The sequence below is a fragment of the Populus alba genome, chromosome 1 (assembly GCF_005239225.2).
Source record: "Populus alba chromosome 1, ASM523922v2, whole genome shotgun sequence".
Classification (NCBI taxonomy): domain Eukaryota; kingdom Viridiplantae; phylum Streptophyta; class Magnoliopsida; order Malpighiales; family Salicaceae; genus Populus; species Populus alba.
Window position 1 is genome coordinate 50,595,111 of NC_133284.1, and position 20,318 is coordinate 50,615,428.

General features: G+C 32.3%; 1 protein-coding gene across 1 annotated transcript; it reads left to right on the forward strand.

The window, feature by feature from the left end:
* The first annotated feature begins 5,009 nt into the window (after positions 1 to 5,009).
* Positions 5,010 to 11,937, forward strand: LOC118059522 (uncharacterized). The gene is given in 8 exon segments (XM_035072406.2): positions 5,010 to 5,318; positions 5,883 to 8,218; positions 8,220 to 8,588; positions 8,590 to 8,985; positions 9,685 to 10,317; positions 10,428 to 11,159; positions 11,277 to 11,433; positions 11,526 to 11,937. Coding segments are annotated over 6 exon segments (4,530 nt in total). The 5' UTR covers positions 5,010 to 5,318; positions 5,883 to 5,929; the 3' UTR covers positions 11,388 to 11,433; positions 11,526 to 11,937.
* The last annotated feature ends 8,381 nt before the right edge of the window (positions 11,938 to 20,318 follow it).

Consider the following 20,318-nt stretch of genomic DNA (forward strand, 5'->3'; position numbering starts at 1 on the left):
TACTCCCAAGATGTTTAATTATTAGAGGGTTAATTTTAGTTCCCTGATATCTTCTGATTGTTGCTGGTTGTAGATTTCCTACTTCTTCCACCTTGATGACTGCTACTCATATCAAAGGATTTGCAAACTACTTCATGTTTTCTTCTTTTTTTTTTTTTTTTTTTTAAGTTGAAAAATCAGTTGAACCAACTAGATCTGATCTAGATTTAATCCACTTAAAATTAAAAAAAAAAATAAAAAAAAAAAAAATGCTTCTTTAATAAAATTAATTAATCTAAATTGAGGCAATAATCCAATAACCCATGAATTCAAAGTATGTTTAGGAGTATGATATTGGTTGATTTTCAAAGTGTTTTTTGTTTGTAAATATATCATAATAATATATATTTTTTAAAAAAATAATTTTTGATATCAACACATCAAAATAATAAAAAACATATTAAAAATTATTAATTTAAAACAAATAAATAAATAAATAAAATTTAGTTTTTTAAAAAAATACTTGTGAAATATCTAAGTAATCATTCAAATTATTTTATTTTTTAAAATGAAAAAAAAAGTCGCGCACGAGAGAACCTTTGTTATTAATATCACATGCAAACTTCTTAAAACATTATTGTAATCATTATTGACCATTATATTATTGTCCTCGTGAAAATGACAGGGAATTGACATCTTCTCACTTGTGCATATTATTCTTAATTTTATTTGTTTGTCATTATCTTTATATTATGCGTTTTATCATAATTATGTCATAAATTTGCATTTTTGGGGTAATTGCTGCTTTAAACTCGTAAGTGTAAACTATTTTGTTTCAATGTATTCGTTACATCGATGGTATGCTATCTTTCACTAATGAAATTCTTTTTATTGGTTTTGAGAAGGGAAAAAAAAGTATTTCTCTCTTTGTTTTATGGAAAAAGCACATAGATCTATGAACTATAAAAAAAAGATAGACATTTCCGTTACATAATAATCGAGGAATGAGTGTGTAAAATTAAGGTAATAAAATTGAAACCAAATCAGCTTCATTAGATAAAGCTATTGTGTAAATCAGTGCGACTTTTACCCAAATTAAATAAGTGTTCGAATATGTGATAAAGTAATTTTTGAATGTTTAATTTTTTATTTTGTACAATGAAGTATTTAAGTAAATGTATATTAATTCAATATTAATGTGACCGTTAAATAGTGACAGGAGGGATAACACTTGAGATAATATTTAAAGTTAATATCATTAATCGAGTGATTGAAATAAGAGATAAAATCAGAAAAAAATTAAAGTTTTGGGGTTAATTAAGAGTTAAATTAAAAAATTTTGCACCTAAAAATCGTTTTGTAAAAGACTTTGAATTATAAAGGTTTAATTGACACATACCAGGGGTGAAATTGAATGTAGAAGAAGCAGAGGTCCCATTAATGGCAGCCATTCAATGCATTTTGTTTTCTTCAGTTAAAACCATGCCTTTATCATTGGGGAGCTAGTGGGAGAATTAAGTTTCACTCTCACTACATGGGCGTGCTTCGAACGCGAGATTCTTTATCATATTTTAAAAGATCTACACGCGTGAAACACACGATTTAGCTAATTGTTCCTGAGAGTGTCAGACTTGATGTAGTTCTGACCGGTGAATGATTTACGCATGTAATTTTTATGTTTTTTTTTAAATTAAATATTTGTTTATTTATTTATATATTTTTAGATTTGATATCAAAAATAATTTTTTAAAAATAAAAAAAATATTATTTTAATATATTTTCAAGTAAAAAATAATCACAATCACATTCCTGAATACTTCTTAATCATCATGTTAACCTTTTACATTGACCTTGAGATCATTTTTTACAAAAAAAATGAGGTTTTTTTAAATTAAATTATTTTTTTAATTTTTGATAATATCATAAAAAAATAAACTAAAAAATAATTGTAACCTTTTTTCATATTATTTTAGCATGCTTTATTTCTTTACACCCCTTCATGGTGTTTTGTGTATATATATATATAAGTTTATTTGATTGATAAAACATTTTTGTTTGTTGTTTGATGAAATATCATTTGATTTTTTTCTTATTTTTTTTTAACATTTGAGGGCACTTTTTTGTTGTTGCAAACCTCCACTATGGTTTTCTTTACTATATTCGGTAGCTGTTCTTTGCATGTCAGCTTTTATTATCTTATAGTTAGAAAACAAATCCAAAAAAATAAGTTATTGAACTGATCCATGCCCATCATCTAATTTATGGATTTGATGATTTAATCTGAGTTGATTCAAATCAATACAAAATATTATCATCTTAATGTATAAAAAAACTTAAAAAGTCATTCATTTGATTTTATTTTTTAATATCAAACTAGATTTTACCTAGGTCGCGTCAGAAGGCTAGATCAATTTTTGAAACCTAATCCATGTAAGGGCTTGATTTGGGAGGTCTCTTAACTTCTAAAAAAAAAAGTCACTTGAAAATAGTGAAAGAGATAAAGTTGGTGAAAGAGCATTTTTCAGAAACGAATTGATTTTGGTATTAATGAGTTTCATTATATGAGAAAAAGTTTGATGGTAGATATTTCTATTAAATTAGCTCTATTTTTAAATAATGATTGATTTTTTATATGACTTTAGTTGTGAAGCCTGAGAATAAAGTATACAAAAAAAAAGGGGGGAGTTTATAATAATTTAAAAAGTGTTGTTATATATATATATATATATATATATATATATATATAAATAGAAGGGGCTAAAATAAGAAAAAAGCGAGAAAGATGGGACCAAAATGAATTAAGAAGAGATGGGACTATAAATACCCATCTCCTCTCATTCATGACCGGGGAGGAACAAAAAGAAAAGGGGAGGGGAATTTTTCAAATTTTCCTTCACCAAGCCTAGGAGAAGACACCTAAATTTCTATACCAACACAAACCTTAGAATTTTCTACGTGGGAAGACAAACTTGGACAGGAGATTTGCAAGAAGAAAAGTGACATAATTTCTAAGAGAAGAGGAGGTGGGAGGCCGACTGCTTGTAGAGAAGAAAGGGGTTATGAAACTTTAATCAAATCAGAAATCAAACCTAAATTTTCCTCCAGGAGGAACTGCGGGAGGAGTACAACAACAACAGGGAAACGCAAGTCGAGCGTCTACAGAAGGTCCCTCTCATTCACGTCAGGAGTAGAATTTAGGTTACTTATCCCTTTTGTACAAGTTAGGAACTTAAGGATCTTTCATGTAATTTTGTTATGCAGCAAACATGTAACCTGAATAGAATAGTATGCTCCTTATATTATTTTGTTTTTGGAATATTAATGTATTAATCTATACGTGCTTGGATGGTCCTCTTAATTACTAATTTATGCATGTGATATGAGATGGAGATTGAGAATGAAGAATTGTCCTAAATATATTCTCAAATGAATAAAATGATTGAATGTACCAATCATGGATGTGATTATGGGTGGGATGTGATTATAATTGTGTGCAGGATAAATTATCGATAACTTGGGATCTCCCGGTATAGGGGAGACTCTGCCGAAATTTCGTACGAAATTTCGGTGAATTGAAAAAAAAAATTGCTCCATTTACCCCTTATGTAGGAGTTAAATAAATATATATTGATTGAATGTTTTTGAGATTGTTACAGTAATGCATGATATTTCAAAGAAATTAGTTTGATTTGTTCTAAACATGATTAAAATAAAAAGAACAATCAATGTAAAATATCTGCATGTTTATCTATATTTTATTTCTATTATAAAGATTAACTTTATGCTTTAATATTAAATTAGTGATAACAACTCCTTTTGATTTATTAGTTCATTTATATTTTTAATTTGTTTTATACAATACAAATAGCATCTTTTCATATATCAATGAAAAAAATGTTAAGTATTGGACTTTATAATTTATTTTGATGTATTTTTTATAAAATTATGGTGATTTGAAACAAATATTTCGGTAATAGAACGAGGCTAGATTTTATTAACGTTAATTTTTAAAATATTTTAGCGGTAATCATTACCGGGTAATGGATTGGTGATATCTTCTGATTGTTGCTAGTTGTAGATTTCCCTGCTTCTAGCACCTTGACAACAGCTTCTAATATCAAAGGATATGTAAACTAACTTCATAATTTGTTTTTTGTTTTTTTAAGTTGAAATTCAGCTGAACCAACCATCCATATTTGACAAAGTTAAAATTAAAAAAAAATTAAAAAAAATTATGTGGTAGTAGTTGGTTTTCAAAGTGTTTTTTTTTAATACAATAAAATAATATATATTTTTTTAAAATTTATTTTTAATACCAGAAAATCAAAATAATAAAAAATATATTAATTTGAAGTAAATAAATAAATATATTTTTTAAAAAAATACTTGTGAAATATCTAAGTAATCATTCAAATTATTTGATTTTCTTAAATGAAAAAAAAGACGCGTACGAGAGAACCTTTATTATTATTATTATTATTAATATCACATGCTAACTTTTTTAAATATTATTATTTTCTTGAAAATGACAGGGAATTGACTATTATTTTCCTCGTGAAAATCACCATTACTATCTTTGTTATTAACATCACATGCAAAGTTTTGAAAACAACACTATTGTCCTCGTGAATCGACCTCTTCTCACCATTATTTTCTTTTTTTCGTCAGGACCGCTGAAATAAGAACATGAGAGTGTTTTGAAAAGCGGGGACAGAGTGAGAAACAATAACATGATTTTATGGCCTCAATCAGAGAGGAAAGGCAGAATAAGGTTAAAGGGACCTAATTTACAAATTTTACTCTTAAGGTGTATAGTGGAAATAAATTCTTCCTGGTTAATTTCTATATTTTACATCGGTATATTAGAATCTAAAAAAAACACTAATTTGATATATTTTGGAACAAAACCCTCCTTTTCTCTTTAAAAAAAAAAAAAGCATCAATGCCGATTGCCTTAATTTAATAGAGGATCGACAAAAAAAAAAAGACTTTTTTTAGGACTTTGGGCTCGCTTTTAGGCATATCGCATATGCGAGGGCAATCACAACAACTCAAGAGCAAAACAACACCCTATTAGTGGGCAAGTCTTATTGCTTGAGTGTATGATGCGGAGATAGTCATTGCAGATTTTAGTGGCCTAAGTTTGATCCTTTGTTGAGTTCCTTGCAAGTCTTTTTTTATCCTTATTCATAATTTTCAAAAAACAAAAAAAAAATTTGACCGATCATAGCTTTAGATTAATTATATGTGCTATTGGAAGAGAGATGAGGAGCTAGTATCATTCGTGCAGGTGTCAAAGTGATCATCATCAGCTTTCCATTCCTTTCTCTCTTTGCTAGGTGAGCACTTGTGCATATTATTCTTAATTTTATTTGTTTGTCATTATCTTTATATTATGATTTTTATCTTAATTGTTTCATAAAATTGCATTTTTATGGGACTTGCTGCTTTAAACTCGTAAGTGTAAACTATTTTGTTTCAATGTATTCTTTAGATCGGTGGTATGCTATCTTTCACTAATGAAATTCTGTTTGTTGGTTTTGAGAAGGAAAAAAAAAAAGTATTTCTATCTTTGTTTTATGGAAAAAGCACATAGATCTATGAACTATATATATCGAGGAAATGAGTGTTTAAAATTAAGATAATGAAATTGAAACCAAATCAGCTTCATTAGATAAAGCTGTTGTGTAAATACGCGTATGATGCAGAGATAGTAATTACAGATTTTAGTTGGCTAAGATTGATCCTTTGTTGAGTTCGTTCCATTAATTATACTTCCTTGCAAGTCTTTTTTGTCTCCTTATTCATAACTTTTTTTTTAAAAAAAGACATTGACCGATCATAGCTTCAGATTGATTAGATGTGTTGTTGGAAGCGATGAGCAGCTCGTATCATTCGTGCAGGTGTCAAAGTGATCATCATCAGCCTTCCATACAGAGACTGGTGGAAAATGGCTATCGAAAGTGTTGGTGAGTCCGTTGTATCTAAGATAGCAGAGCTCTTGGTGGAACCAGCAATCAAGCAGTTCCGTTACATGTTCTGTTTCAACAATTTTGTTCAAGAATTCGATGAACAAATGATGAACCTGGCTTTGGCATTTTATCGTCTGCAAGATGCTGTCAACGTTGCTGAAAGGAATGCTGAAGAAATTGAGATTGATGTCAACACATGGCTGGAAAATGCAAAAAACGAAATTGAAGGTGTGAATCGTTTGCAAAATGAAAAAGGAAAAATTGGCAAATGCTTTACTTGGTGTCCAAATTCGATGCGACAATTCAAGTTAAGCAAGGCACTGGCAAAGAAGACGGAGACTTTGAGAAAACTTGAAGAAAATAGCAGAAAGTTTCCAAAAGTGTCCCACAAAGCACCTCTTCAAGACATAGAATTTCTTCCATCAGAGGGACTCACACCCTCGGAATCATTAAAAGAAGCTTTCGAACAGATAATGAAAGCTCTCAAAGATGACACTGTCAATATGATCGGACTGTACGGCATGGGAGGGGTGGGTAAAACCACCCTGGTCAAAGAAGTAGGTAGGGGAGCCAAAGAGTTGCAGCTTGTTGATGAAGTTTTGATAGTCACGGTGTCCCAGAATCCAAATGTCACAGACATGCAGGATCAAATGGCAGTTATTTTAGGTCTGGATTTTGATGGAAAGAGTGGAAAGGAGAGAGCAGGTCGGTTATGGCAGAGACTTCAGGGAAAGAAGGTGCTTATAATCCTGGATGATGCTTGGAAAGATATTGACTTGAAAGAGGTAGGGATCCCATTTGGTGATGCTCACAGGGGTTGTAAAACTCTTCTAACAACACGTCTTGAACACATATGTTCTTCTATGAAGTGCCAGCAAAAAGTGTTATTAAGAGTCTTATCTGAAAATGAAGCATGGGCTTTATTCAAAATCAATGCAGGTTTACGTGATGAGGACTCTGACTTGAACAGAGTGGCAAAGAAGGTTGCGAGAGAATGTAAAGGATTGCCTATAGCACTTGTGACAGTGGGAAGGGCTCTAAGAGATAAATCTGCAGTTGAGTGGGAAGTAGCATTTGATCAGCTAAAAAAGTCTCAATTTCTGGACATGGAACAACTTGATGAACAAAAAAATGCATATGCATGTCTTAAGTTGAGCTATGATTATTTGAAGCACGAGAAAACCAAGTTATGTTTCTTGCTATGCTGTTTATTTCCAGAAGATTACAACATTCCAATTGAGGACTTGACAAGATACGCAGTTGGCTATGGGTTACATCAAGATGTGGAGTCCATTGAAGATGCAAGGAAACGAGTTTATGTGGCAATCAAAAACCTCAAAGCTTGTTGTATGCTGTTAGGAACTGAAACTGAAGAAGATGTGAAAATGCATGACTTGGTTCGTGATGTTGCTATTCAGATAGCATCATCAGAAAAATACGGATTCGTGGTAAAGGCTGGCTTTGGGTTGAAGGAGTGGCCAACGAGCAACAAAAGATTAGAAGGTTGTACAGTAGTTTCGTTAATGGGCAATACACTAGCAGAACTTCCTGAAGGATTGGTGTGTCCACAGCTCAAAGTTCTATTATTAGAACTGGATGATGACGTGAATGTTCCAGAGGGGTTTTTTGAAGGGATGAAAGCAATAGAAGTTTTGTCTCTACAGGGAGGGTGTTTGTCATTGCAATCACTTCAATTCTCAACGAACCTTCAATCGTTGCTGTTGAGAGGGTGTGAGTGCAAGGACCTCAATTGGTTGAGAAAGCTGCAAAGACTTGAGATTCTTGGTTTGTGGTGCTCCTCCGTTGAAGAATTACCTGATGAAATTGGGACGCTCAAGGAGTTAAGGTTGTTGGATTTGACAGGTTGTCACTATCTAAGAAGGATTCCTGTGAATTTGATAGGAAGGTTGAAGAAGTTAGAAGAACTGTTGATTGGGGATGTTGTTGGATGTGACAGCACAGAAGGAATGAATGCAAGCCTAACAGAACTAAGTTCGCTGTCTCATTTAGCTGTGTTATCATTGACGATACCGGAGGTTGAATGCATTCCCAGAGATTTTGTTTTTCCCAGCTTGCTCAAATATGATATACTGTTAGGGGATGAGTATTCAGAACTCGATAAAGAATACCCAACCTCGACAAGATTATATTTGGGTGATATAAGCGCCACATCCTTAAATGCAAATACATTTGAGCAGTTGTTTCCTACCGTGTCTCATCTTTGTTTTTGGAGAGTGGAGGGTTTAAGAAATATAGTATTGTCCTCTTGATCAGATGACCACCCATGGCAGTGAAAAGGACTTCTTACAAAGATTAGAACATGTAGAAGTGAAAGCATGTGGGGATATTCGCACTCTGTTTCTAGCAAAATGGCGGCAAGCTTTGAAAAATCTAAGGAGTGTGGAAATTGATGATTGCGATTCATTGGAAGAAGTATTTGAATTGGATGAGGAGAAAGAGCTGCTGTCATCTTTAACAAGGTTACGGTTGTCATCTTTACCTGAGCTCATATGTATATGGAAGGGGCCCACCAGACATGTCAGCCTCCACAGTCTTGCTCATCTGGAGTTGTTATTTCTTGACAAACTGACATTTATCTTCACACCGTCCCTCGCTCAAAGTCTTATTCATTTGGAAAACACTACTGATACATCATTGCCGTGTATTGAAGCGTCTTATCAGAGAGAAGGATGACGAAGGGGAAATAATTCCAGAGTCTCTTGGCTTCCCCAAATTAAAAACTCTCTCTATAATATGCTGTTATGAACTTGAATATGTCTTCCCTGTCTCCGTGTCTCGAAGTCTTCAGAACCTGAAACAGATGGAGATTTTTAAAGCTGACAATTTAAAGCGAGTATTTTACAGTGGAGAAGGAGATGACATTATCATCATCGACTTCCCTCAGCTAAGAAAATTGTCTCTTTCAAAGTGCAGCTTTTTTGGTCCAAGGGATTTTGCTGCTCAATTGCCTTCTTTGCAAGAATTAGCCATTGATGGCCACGAAGAATGGGATAATTTGTTGGCACAGCTTCGAGTACGTCCTTTATATTTCTCCATTTGTTTTTCTTTTCTAATTTAAATCGTCAACTTCAATACATTGTGATAATTTTTTCTATCTTTTTAAAACAATAGAGTCAAAAAGTAAAAATTGAAACTTTCTTTTTAAATACAATATTTTCTCATTCAAAGAACTTCAAAAGCACCAAATTTGTATTGAATTCAAAAAACATATTTTTTTAAATATTTTTTTTTTTTTTTTTTACAATTTGTTTTCACTTTTTTTAAGAAAATAATAATTTAAATGATCAACAATCAAGCATTTTTATTAAAACATTTTACTAATGTGTAAAATTCAAATTATTTTCTTTTATATTTTTATTTTTGGAAAATGTTATAATTTTTTTTTTATTATAAATCGAATATAAAAAATTAATTTTTTTGAGTTAATGAGTATAATTTTTTCATGATTGCTTTTAATTTAACTAATATAAAATAATAGTTTGTATTTAGATTATCATAAATATAAAAAAATATGATTTTATATTCCCATGACTTGTTGCCCTGTCTATTTATATTTTCTTGTTGATAAGTATTTCGGCATTGGGGATAATTGGTTCATCTATTTAACAAAATTATATAATAGTTTCAAAGTGCACAAAAACTAATAGGAATTATATCTAACAAATTATATCTAACAAAATTACTTTGGTACCCTTACTTTCTTTTGATGCAGGGGTTTACAAGTTTGGAAACATTAAAGTTGTCCTCCCTTCTTGTGCCTGACTTGAGATGTATATGGAAGGGTCTCGTGTCATGTAATTTGACTACTTTGAAGGTGAACGAGTGTAAGAGACTGACACATGTATTCACTGACAGCATGATTGCTAGTCTACTTCAACTGGAATTTCTAGAGATATCAAACTGTGAGGAATTGGAGCAAATCATTGCTAAGGAAAATGATAATGAAAAGGATCAGATATTTTCAGGAAGTGATCTCCAATCTGCATGCTTTCCTAATTTGTGTCGACTTGTGATCAGAGGATGCAACAAGTTGAAGAGTCTCTTCCCAATAGCCATGGCTTCAGGTCTCAAAAAGCTCCAAATACTTGAAGTAAGAGAATCCTCTCAATTATTAGGAGTATTTGGGCAGGGTGATCATGCTTCACCTGTCAATGTTGAGAAGGAGATGGTGCTCCCTGATCTGCAGGAGTTGTTGCTTATAAAATTACCAAGTATTTCTTGCTTTAGTCTCGGATGTTATGATTTCTTGTTCCCTCATTTGCAGAAGTTGAAGGTGCATGGATGCCCAAAGTTGACCATAGAATCTGCTACCACATCAAATGACTCAATGAGTGCTCAATCAAAGGTGCTCCTGATTTGACATGATTTCTTGCCTCTCGTTTAGTTTTAAAAGTGCACAATAATTACTAGGAATTACATCTAACAAATCGGTACACTTGTTTTCTTTTGATGTAGGGGTTTATGAATTTGAAAGAAATATCTATTGAAAACTTGGAAGGAGTACAAGATTTAATACAAGTTGGATGTTTGATAACTAATAGAAGAGGTGGGCATGAACTTTCAATTGTGAGTTTGGAAACATTACACTTGAACTTATTGCCAGACTTGAGGTGTATATGGAAGGGTCTTCTACCGAGCAATTTGACTTCTTTGGAGGTGAATGAGTGTAAGAGACTGACACATGTATTCACAAACAACATGATTGCTAGTCTAGTTCAACTGGAAGTTCTAGAGATATCAAATTGTGATGAATTGGAGCAAATCATTGCTAAGGATAATGATGATGAAAATGATCAGATATTGGCAGGGAGTGATCTCCAATCTTCATGCTTCCCCAATTTGTATCGACTTAATATCAGAGGATGCAACAAGTTGAAGAGTCTCTTCCCAGTAGCAATGGCTTCAGGTCTCAAAAAGCTCTGCATGCTTAATGTAACGGAATCCTCTCAATTATTTGGAGTATTTGGGCAGGATGATCATGCTTCACCTGTCAATGTTGAGAAGGAGATGGTGCTCCCTGATCTGCATTTTCTGACTCTATATAAATTACCAAGCATTGTCTACTTCAGTCATGGATGTTATGATTTCATATTCCCTGATTTGATGGAGTTAAAGGTGCGTCAATGTCCAAAGCTGACCACAAAATTTACTACTACATCAAATGGTTCAATGAGTGCTCAATCAGAGGTGCTGTATATTTGACATGATTTCTTGCCTCTTTTTCAGTGTTTTTATTTCTTGTTTCCCTCAATAATAAGACTTACAAGTTAGAATGTGTATGCCATGCTTGAATTGGTTTTGCAGGTATCTCAAGTAGCTGAGGGTTCCAGCACTGGTTGCTCCGTGCCAACCAGCACTTGTAGAACGTGGACCATATATAATGGGTGGAAAGAGGAAAAAGAGGAAGAGGATTAGTTTGGCATTGGAATTTGAAAAACATGCTACTAATTCATTCTTCTAGGTAAAATGGCTGCAACTATTTATTTTATATCCTTCTTTAAATCAACAAATACGAGATGCCTGGATAATCTTTGTCCTTGATCTTTGCATTAGGTTGGTTGGTTACCTATTTCATGATCAACTCGACATTGGTGGGAAGTAATTCCAGCTGTTTCATTAGCTGCAACAATTTGTTTTATTTCATGTGTTTGTTGTGTGAATGATGGGGACACCGAACCGGAAACATTATTTATGCACGCGAATGATCATAGACGATGGAGGATAGCCCAAACAATTGAGAGATCGGGCTTTAACTTATGTTTTGGGCTTAATTTATATGAACCTTTAGATTAGTTTTATTAATTTGTCTTTATTTTGTTGGGCTTGATTTAATTATTGTTAAGTATTTTATTTAGTGGGCTATAAGCCCAATTGCTTATTGTAGTTAGGGTTTTAGTATAAATACCCTACTTTTCTAAATGGTAAGGGACTTTTTGATGATTAATGAAAAAATACAGATTTGCATATCTCCAACCCCCCTTCTCTTCTTCTTCTTAGCTTTTTTCTTTCTCTAAAGCTTCTTTCTTTTCTTGCTTTAATTCTTTTTATTTGTTGTCCCGCGTCAAATTTGGTATCAGAGCACGACTTTTAATTGTTCTTACAATTAATCGATCTATGTGTTACAATTAATCTGAAAAAAAAAAGGTTACTGTTCATCTCTCCACAGCAAACAGCCGTCGAACTCAAATTGTCACTGTTCATCGGCACTGTTGATCGTCTCCACCAGCAACACAGCTGCCACAATCAACATTGTACACTGTCCATCATCAAAAACAGCCACCGCAGGGCACACCATCCTCACGAGAGAGCAGATTGGGCATCCCCAATAGCCACCAAAAACCACGACAGCTCTCTACAACATCCACGACGACAGATCGCATCACCTCCTACAGCAGGCCACTCTTCACGCCATCGACAGATCTGCCATCCAGCCACCATCTCGCACCACCAGTAAACTCCCACAGCGCCTCCACAGCAGACCCATTAGTGACAACAACCACAACCAGTCGTCTGCCGCATCTGAGCTCACCGGCAATAGAGCGAAATTGTAGCAGCAAAAGATCTTCATCTTCGGCAACAGACGGAACAGTAAAAACTGGCCAGTGGCAACCACCACCTCTAGTGGCCGCAATAGTCGTCGCCGTCATCTGTTACGCCCCGCCGCCAGCAACAACAACCGAGAAATCGCAGAGACAAAGGAAACTCAACATTGCAGCACAGAAGGCATTGGAGGGGAAATTAATTAACCCACCACGTCAGCCCTCTAAATCCACGTCAGCCGCCACATCAGCATGAGCAGCCACATCATTGTCCGCCACATCAGCATGAGCAGCAATGTCACCCCAATTGCCATGTCATCTGAGGTCCATCCGCGATCGAATTCGACAATTTGAATCTTGGTCGGTAAATTACTCTATTTTTGGTTTGTTGATTTTATCTTTTTAGTATTGCACTTAGTATTCAAAATTATTATTAATATTTCTTTTTGTGCCAAAAAAAAAAAATCTCACCTAGCATTTTTATTGTTAATTATGTTCATCAACCTCTTTTATTAGTGATAGCTAATATCTTGTTCTATTTGATAATTATAAGTTCTCGCTTGTGACATCGTGTTTGATTAATCATTTACACAAAAAAAAAATCTAGTATTACATGCTTACAATTTTATTAGTGTAATTTGTTCTTGATTAATCTCCATATTTAAAAATAAATAAATAAATAAAAAATTAGCTTTATTTTTGTATTGTGATTTTACATGCAAGAACCATTTGTGATCTCAATTCCATTTATAAGTTAGTATTGCATGCATTTGTGTCACGATCATCTAGTGTCTAAGCTCAAGTTTACACTTACTGTAGACTCAACCTTTAGTGATACCCTGATGATCATTTGAAAGGAACTGCAAACTTAGGTGATCAACATGTTTAGAAGAATTGAGCCCCAAGAGAGTTTTCGAATAAGGCACTCAAGGACCAATAAATATCACAAGAATAATCATTATGGACAAGATCACTCTGAGCGACACCAATATGACCATCATTTAGGTTACTCTAAACACGATGACTTTGATGAGCGAGTCTTGAGTCCTAACAAAATAGAAGCCCCCACTTTTGACGGTCATCATGACCCTTGGATATTTGATATGTGGATTCGTGATATGAATCAATTCTTTGAGTGGCATAATTTGTCTGATAATAAGAGAGTTAGATTTGCTAAGATGAAACTCATTGATAAAGCCAAAATTTATTGGAGAGATGTTGAGGACTGTTTAGAGATGAGAGGTAAACCTCCTATAACTGATTGGATCAAAATGAAACAAAAACTTTAGGAAAAGTACCTACCCCAGTCTTATAGGAATAAACTCTTAGACCAATGGAACAATCTAAGACAAGAGAATAAGTCTATCAATGAGTATATAACGCAATTTAATGATTACATGATTAGATGTGCCATAAGAGAGAATGAAGCCATGACTGTGCGTAGATTTTGTAGAGGCTTAAATGATGATCTTAGAAGAGAAGTTGTATTTCAAGGTGTATCTACCCTTGACCAAGCTTATACCTTAACTAAAGACTACAAGTTGGTCACAAAGGATCAGTGGAAAAATCGTCAGGACTCTTATAGTATCCCTATTAGGTCCCAATTCAGAAGTAGTGATTCTTTGTTAGTTACTCCACTCCACAAACCTAATCCTAGTAACTCACAACCTTACAAGAAAGATAAAGGCAAACGAGTTGTTAATGAAGTGTCTAAAGTGAGTTCTATGGTTAAGTGTACTAATTGTCTAGGTTTTGGTTATATCTCTTTAGATTGCACCTCTAAACCTTTAGTCATCCAAAAATATAAAGATCTAGGTAAAGAGGAATATTGTAGTGTTGAAGTGTATGAGCCTAATCTTGAGGATTTTAGTGACCTTGATGACGAGTATGTGCAAGAAGAGGGACTTAACACTATGAGTCCACATGAGCTTGAGACTAAGGTTAAGAAAGAGTCTGATATGTCTGCTTTAATGGTGGAGGAAATTTTAAGGAACTCTTCAGTGGAATCACCTATAGAGATAAGTATGGTCTTAGAAGAGTCTCATGATATTAGTCCTCCTGAATTATCTGATTCCTCACCCCACATGCTTGGTGTCCAACACATCATAAGTTTAGAGCAACATGTTGAATTTGTTGACCCCTTACCACATGCACGTTATGAGGAAGATGAAGATAATCCTAGTTTACTTGATTGTGTCCATACCATATCTACACAAGTTTCAAACAATGTTTGTCTCATTCCACACCCTCAATCATTTAATGTTCATAGTTACAAACTTGAGGAGCCGATAGAACACCTTCCCATATCTCCTCATGATAGGATGTCTAAGTTAGCAGAGTCATTACAATGTAGAGTTCATAATTTGCATATTGAGATCATGAAACAAATTCAAGCAAGTAATGAACAATACAAATTTCGAGCTGACTTACTTAAATATCATGATGCACTTAATGTTGGAGATTATTTCATGATACAGATTAGACCTGAACGGTGTCCTTTGGAAACCGATCATAAATTGCAAGTAAGTAGTGCTAGACCATTCAAAGTGTTGCAAATGATTAAATCAAATAATTATATCATTAAATTGCCATTAAACTTTGATATTAGCTCTACTTTGAACATGAAAAACCTCAGTATTTATAAAATACAGCCTACCCCTGATGCTCCTTTTGATACCTCTACCTCATTATCCATATCTTTGGCACAAAAGGAACATATTAATGCTACTTTGAATGCACAAGTTGCTTTTACCAGGGATGGTGAACTTCAGCAAATCCTAGTATATGGACTCGACGACCAGATTCAGACTATACTTGGATTATCAGAGATACATCACAACAACTTGATCATTATCTTTGAGAGCATTATCGGAGTTGCCTTGACCTATACTCGACGGGGTCGAGTTCTTCCAACCCCGGGAGAATTGATGGGGACACCGAACCGGAAACATTATTTATGCACGCGAATGATCATAGACGATGGAGGATAGCCCAAACAATTGAGAGATCGGGCTTTAACTTATGTTTTGGGCTTAATTTATATGAACCTTTAGATTAGTTTTATTAATTTGTCTTTATTTTGTTGGGCTTGATTTAATTATTGTTAAGTATTTTATTTAGTGGGCTATAAGCCCAATTGCTTATTGTAGTTAGGGTTTTAGTATAAATACCCTACTTTTCTAAATGTTAAGGGACTTTTTGATGATTAATGAAAAAATACAGATTTGCATATCTCCAACCCCCCTTCTCTTCTTCTTCTTAGCTTTTTTCTTTCTCTAAAGCTTCTTTCTTTTCTTGCTTTAATTCTTTTTATTTGTTGTCCCGCGTCAGTGAACTTCCAGAAATAAGAGTAATGTCATGTAATGTTATGTGTTTAGTAATTTATTGTGCGAACTTCCAGAAATGTTTACTCATTTGTGTGCTTATTGTCTGAACCTTCAAAAGCATAATGTTTACTCATTTGTGTGCTTATTGTTTAATGTGTTGATTCTCATTCTCCTTATTTTGATGTTCTATTTCTATTACGGATTCTTTATATGGTTAACTTGTTATTATGCGTATCGTACAATAATATGGTCTCTACATGAATATATATATATATACATACACACATGTGAATGAGTGACATGTCATATTACCATACCAGTAAGATTATATAAAATAATAAATCAAAGGCATCAATGAAAAAGAAATCACGTTTCTATTTATTTAGGCTGTCTAAAGCTGAACTTACTAGATTAATTTTATCACACACAACAATTAGTCCATTAAATATGGATTATTGTTGAAAAAACATGCTAAATACACCATAATAAACAACTTCTACCCAAAAAAGTGAGGAACAAATGCCTCATGGGGATAAACCTCGTAAGGGACAAAGTTAGCACAGTGGTGAACTACATCAAGGGCTTTATCCTTGTGGAGATATATCTTAGAAGCTATCAATCAACGGAATAATACTAATTAAATACAACCTAATTTTTAAATTTGAGTTTATAAAAAGATATAAATATCACAACATAGGATAAAAGTTTTAAGAATAAACACTTACAAAATAATAATAATAATAATAATAATAATAAAACCTTTCCAAATTTGTTCTATAAAAGACAAAATAAAAATAACCTCAACAAATCTAGTACTAATTTTACATTGAACCTTGAACTTTTCAAATTGCATTTTCCTTTTCAATATTTTGTTCCAAATTGCATTTTCCCTTTCATTTTTTTTGTACATTGATTGATTGGTTGATTGAATGGTACAGTCCTCATTTTCATTTACTTTTGAAAATACACAAAAAAATCACTTTCAAGTTTCAAGTTACTAAACGACGTGCAGCTCAATCAATGCCTTCATTGCCTACAGCCTTTAAAAAATCAACTTATTAGCTAGTTTCGTCCTTGGCTCGTTTAGAAACGACATCCACCCGAATGTTTGACATGTGGCATTTGAAGATCAGAATAAGAGAATGTTGGATGTTCACTTAATCTTTTAATTCTAGAAATTTTTTTTAAAAATTAGCTACAATGATTGCTAGGTGATATCTAAGTAAGTTAAAAAGAATAATGTCTAGTGTGCTAAGATGATAAGTAGTTGTTACTTGCAAATTTGATAGATGTGGGTATTCTTAAATGCTTTAGAAAGAATTCATACAGAGAGAAAAAATACAATGATATTTCAAAGAGATAAACTCTAAAAATATATATACTAACATTACTAAGAATGAAGATATATGAACCTTGAACTTTGAAGATTCATTGAGTATTTATAACTTACAAGTCTTGTCTTTTGTGAAGAGGAGAAGTTGAAAAGTAATTTTATTCTTGTGGTATTTTGAGTTGTATTTTATTCAAAATAAAATATTGAGAAACTCATGTGGGGTTTTAAAAAAATTAATTTGATTATTGTGGTATTTTGAGTTGTATTTCACTCAAAATAATAGTATTGATTCAATATAAAATATTGAGAGGCCTATCATAGTAGGCCGCCTATGTGGGATCTTGAAAAAATAATTTCATTCCTATGGTATTTTAAATTATATTTTACTCAAAATAATATATATTGAATCAATATAAAATATTTAAAAACCTGCGTGCAGTCTTGAAAAATTTTTGAATGGAGAGGTAGGCTTAGACGAGTTACTTGAGTTTGTTATGAGTGAAAAATAGATCCATTAATGCTACATATCCACATATATTACCTAAACCCACACACATTGGATTCAAAAAAATGCACTAAAGCCCACAAAGATGCTGGGATGTATGCCGAATAAGGTATATGGGTCAAGGCAGCGTCTGGATTCAAGGGCAGTTAAGCTTTGGGAGGTTTTTTTATCCCATTAAATTTTGGTCTATATTGACTTGGTTTCTTTGGGTGGTGACTAGTTATTTATGGTGAAGTGATAATCACTTCTTTTATTCTAGTGGAATTCTTGATGTTTAGGTTGGGAATAAATTTAGCTCCTCTTGTTTACCTAAAAATTGAGGGAAAGTAGCTGAAATATCTTCTTCTAAATTCTTTAACTTTGCTTTCATATTGAATTTATGAAAATGTTATCTTTTTTATATTGTTAAAATGATGTCAAGTCTTAAAGACTGTTAGCCATGTGTTCCTAATTAACTTTTGATTTTTTGTATTATACCTCATACATAATTGCTGGAATATAAAATAATTTATTTTTTTATTCATGTTTGCTTTCTATATATTGTACATGCAAAAGTTTATCTTATATTACTTTTAACTAAACATATTTTTTTAAAAAAAACCCAACTAAAAGTGTTTTTGTTAAATCTATTTTTTTAAATCGCAACTATAAAAGATATCATTATTGTATGTTTGGTAACGTAGTGTAGATCATGCTTTTACAAAAATGATTTTCAATTGAAAATACATTAAAATAATTTTTTTCAATTAAAAAAAACACTTCAAAATCATTAAAAATACTTAAAAAATTAAATTAACAACATTAATTTAATATTTTTTTAAAAAATAAAATACAATTTAAAAGTAATTAATTTAAATCAAAAAATTAAATTAACGAGCTTTTCCTTTATTTGAAAGGGAAGGGCTAAACGATATTTTGCATTTTCTTTGCACAATGTGATTATTTAATTACCCTTGGAAAACAAAGAAAATCACTTGGATCTAGGGGCTTATTAGTCTTTGACTTGATTTTTCAACAAGTATGTTACTTCATTGTCCTTGAAAATTTAAAATAATTATCTGACTCTGAGGCTCTTTTATCATTTAGATGTGGTCATTTAGTAGTTATTGGGTGTTATTGGAGACAATAAGATAATTTGGAAAAATAAGAAAATTAAATTAAAAAAAATAGAATCAAGTGAACAATGTTTGCCACCTCTGAACGATGTGTGCGGGGTCATCCAATACCCAAAACAGTGATTCCAGGGAGGCTTCTGAAGGATCTCAATGTTCCCCTACAAATCAACGACGCGTGTAACACTATAGCGGTTGGTGTGACATTTGTGGCCTTTTGTTTTTTTTTCTTTTCCCCTCTCTCCTACTCGATTTTCGTGTTGGGATTAAAAAATCAAATCAATCCCTAAAATTTATCGTACTTATTGATTTCATCCATATTATCTTTATTATAATTTTTTAAATTTAGAATACTTTATGAAATTAAGTGAAATCATGTGCTTTTTTCAATTTCATCATTGTTCTCTTTGTTGCCTTTTTTTTTTCTTCAGAATGGCCTACTAAATTAAGAATTGTTTTTAATTTTAGATGGTTTTCACAATTATTTTTTTACCTTGCAAGATTTTTTTATTATGTCATCCTCCAACATTTAAATAGTAAGGTCTTTAGCTTTTTAGTTGAGTCCGGGTCTAAAATTTAACGGTTTGTTGGTTTAAGAAATAGAACCCGGTTTCTTTGTTTTTTTTTTCCTTTTTTTTTCCATCCTCCAATATTTTGTTATTTTTTAATTCGCTTTATATGGTATTTTTTAGTCTTTTTTAAAATAACGCAGGTTGCCTTGGTTTTTTTTTTCTTTGTTGAATTTAGTTCTTATGAAGGAATTTTATTTTTAAATTGAATTAAATTGATTGATTTCATCTTCCAACATTTATTTTTTTAGGTGTTAAGCTCCTACGTTGAGCCTGAGTCAAGAATGTAATGGATTGCGGGTTCGAGAGTTTAACCCGAGTTTATAGGGTTCACTCAAGCTTCTTTGGTGTTTTGTTTCTTTTTTAAGCTCTTTTCTTTTTTTCATATTTCAACCTCTAACATTCTTTTTATGTTTTTTTTTTTTAATTGGTATCTCCCTTAAAATATTAAACAAATATAACCTAAATAACCTAATTTTTTTCATTTAATTTCTGCTTCTCTTAAAGCATTTGATTATTACAAGGATAAAAATTAAAAAAAACAAAAGGCACCCACACACCTACATGATCAATCGGCTATAAATTACAAAATCAAAATAACCTCAGCCAACATTGATTACTCCAAATTAATTTTAAAACTAGATTTATTTGACTTATATCTAAAAAATATTAATCTGAATTTCTTCCTATAAAAAATATGTGAGCAGAGTATTTCATGAAACCTAATAAAAATAAGAGTCTTCTTCAATATTTTTTTTTTATCATCATTTGTAAATCTTGATAGAAAAAATGAGGAATGTATTTCTCATGCCTCATCACTCCTATATTTGTTTATTATATCCTAAAATACTAACTAAGCACAACCTAATTTTTAAATCTGAATTTCTTAAAAAGCATTTAATTATCATAACATGTGAATAAAAATTTTGTGCTCCAAACGACAAAATAAAAATAACCTCAAC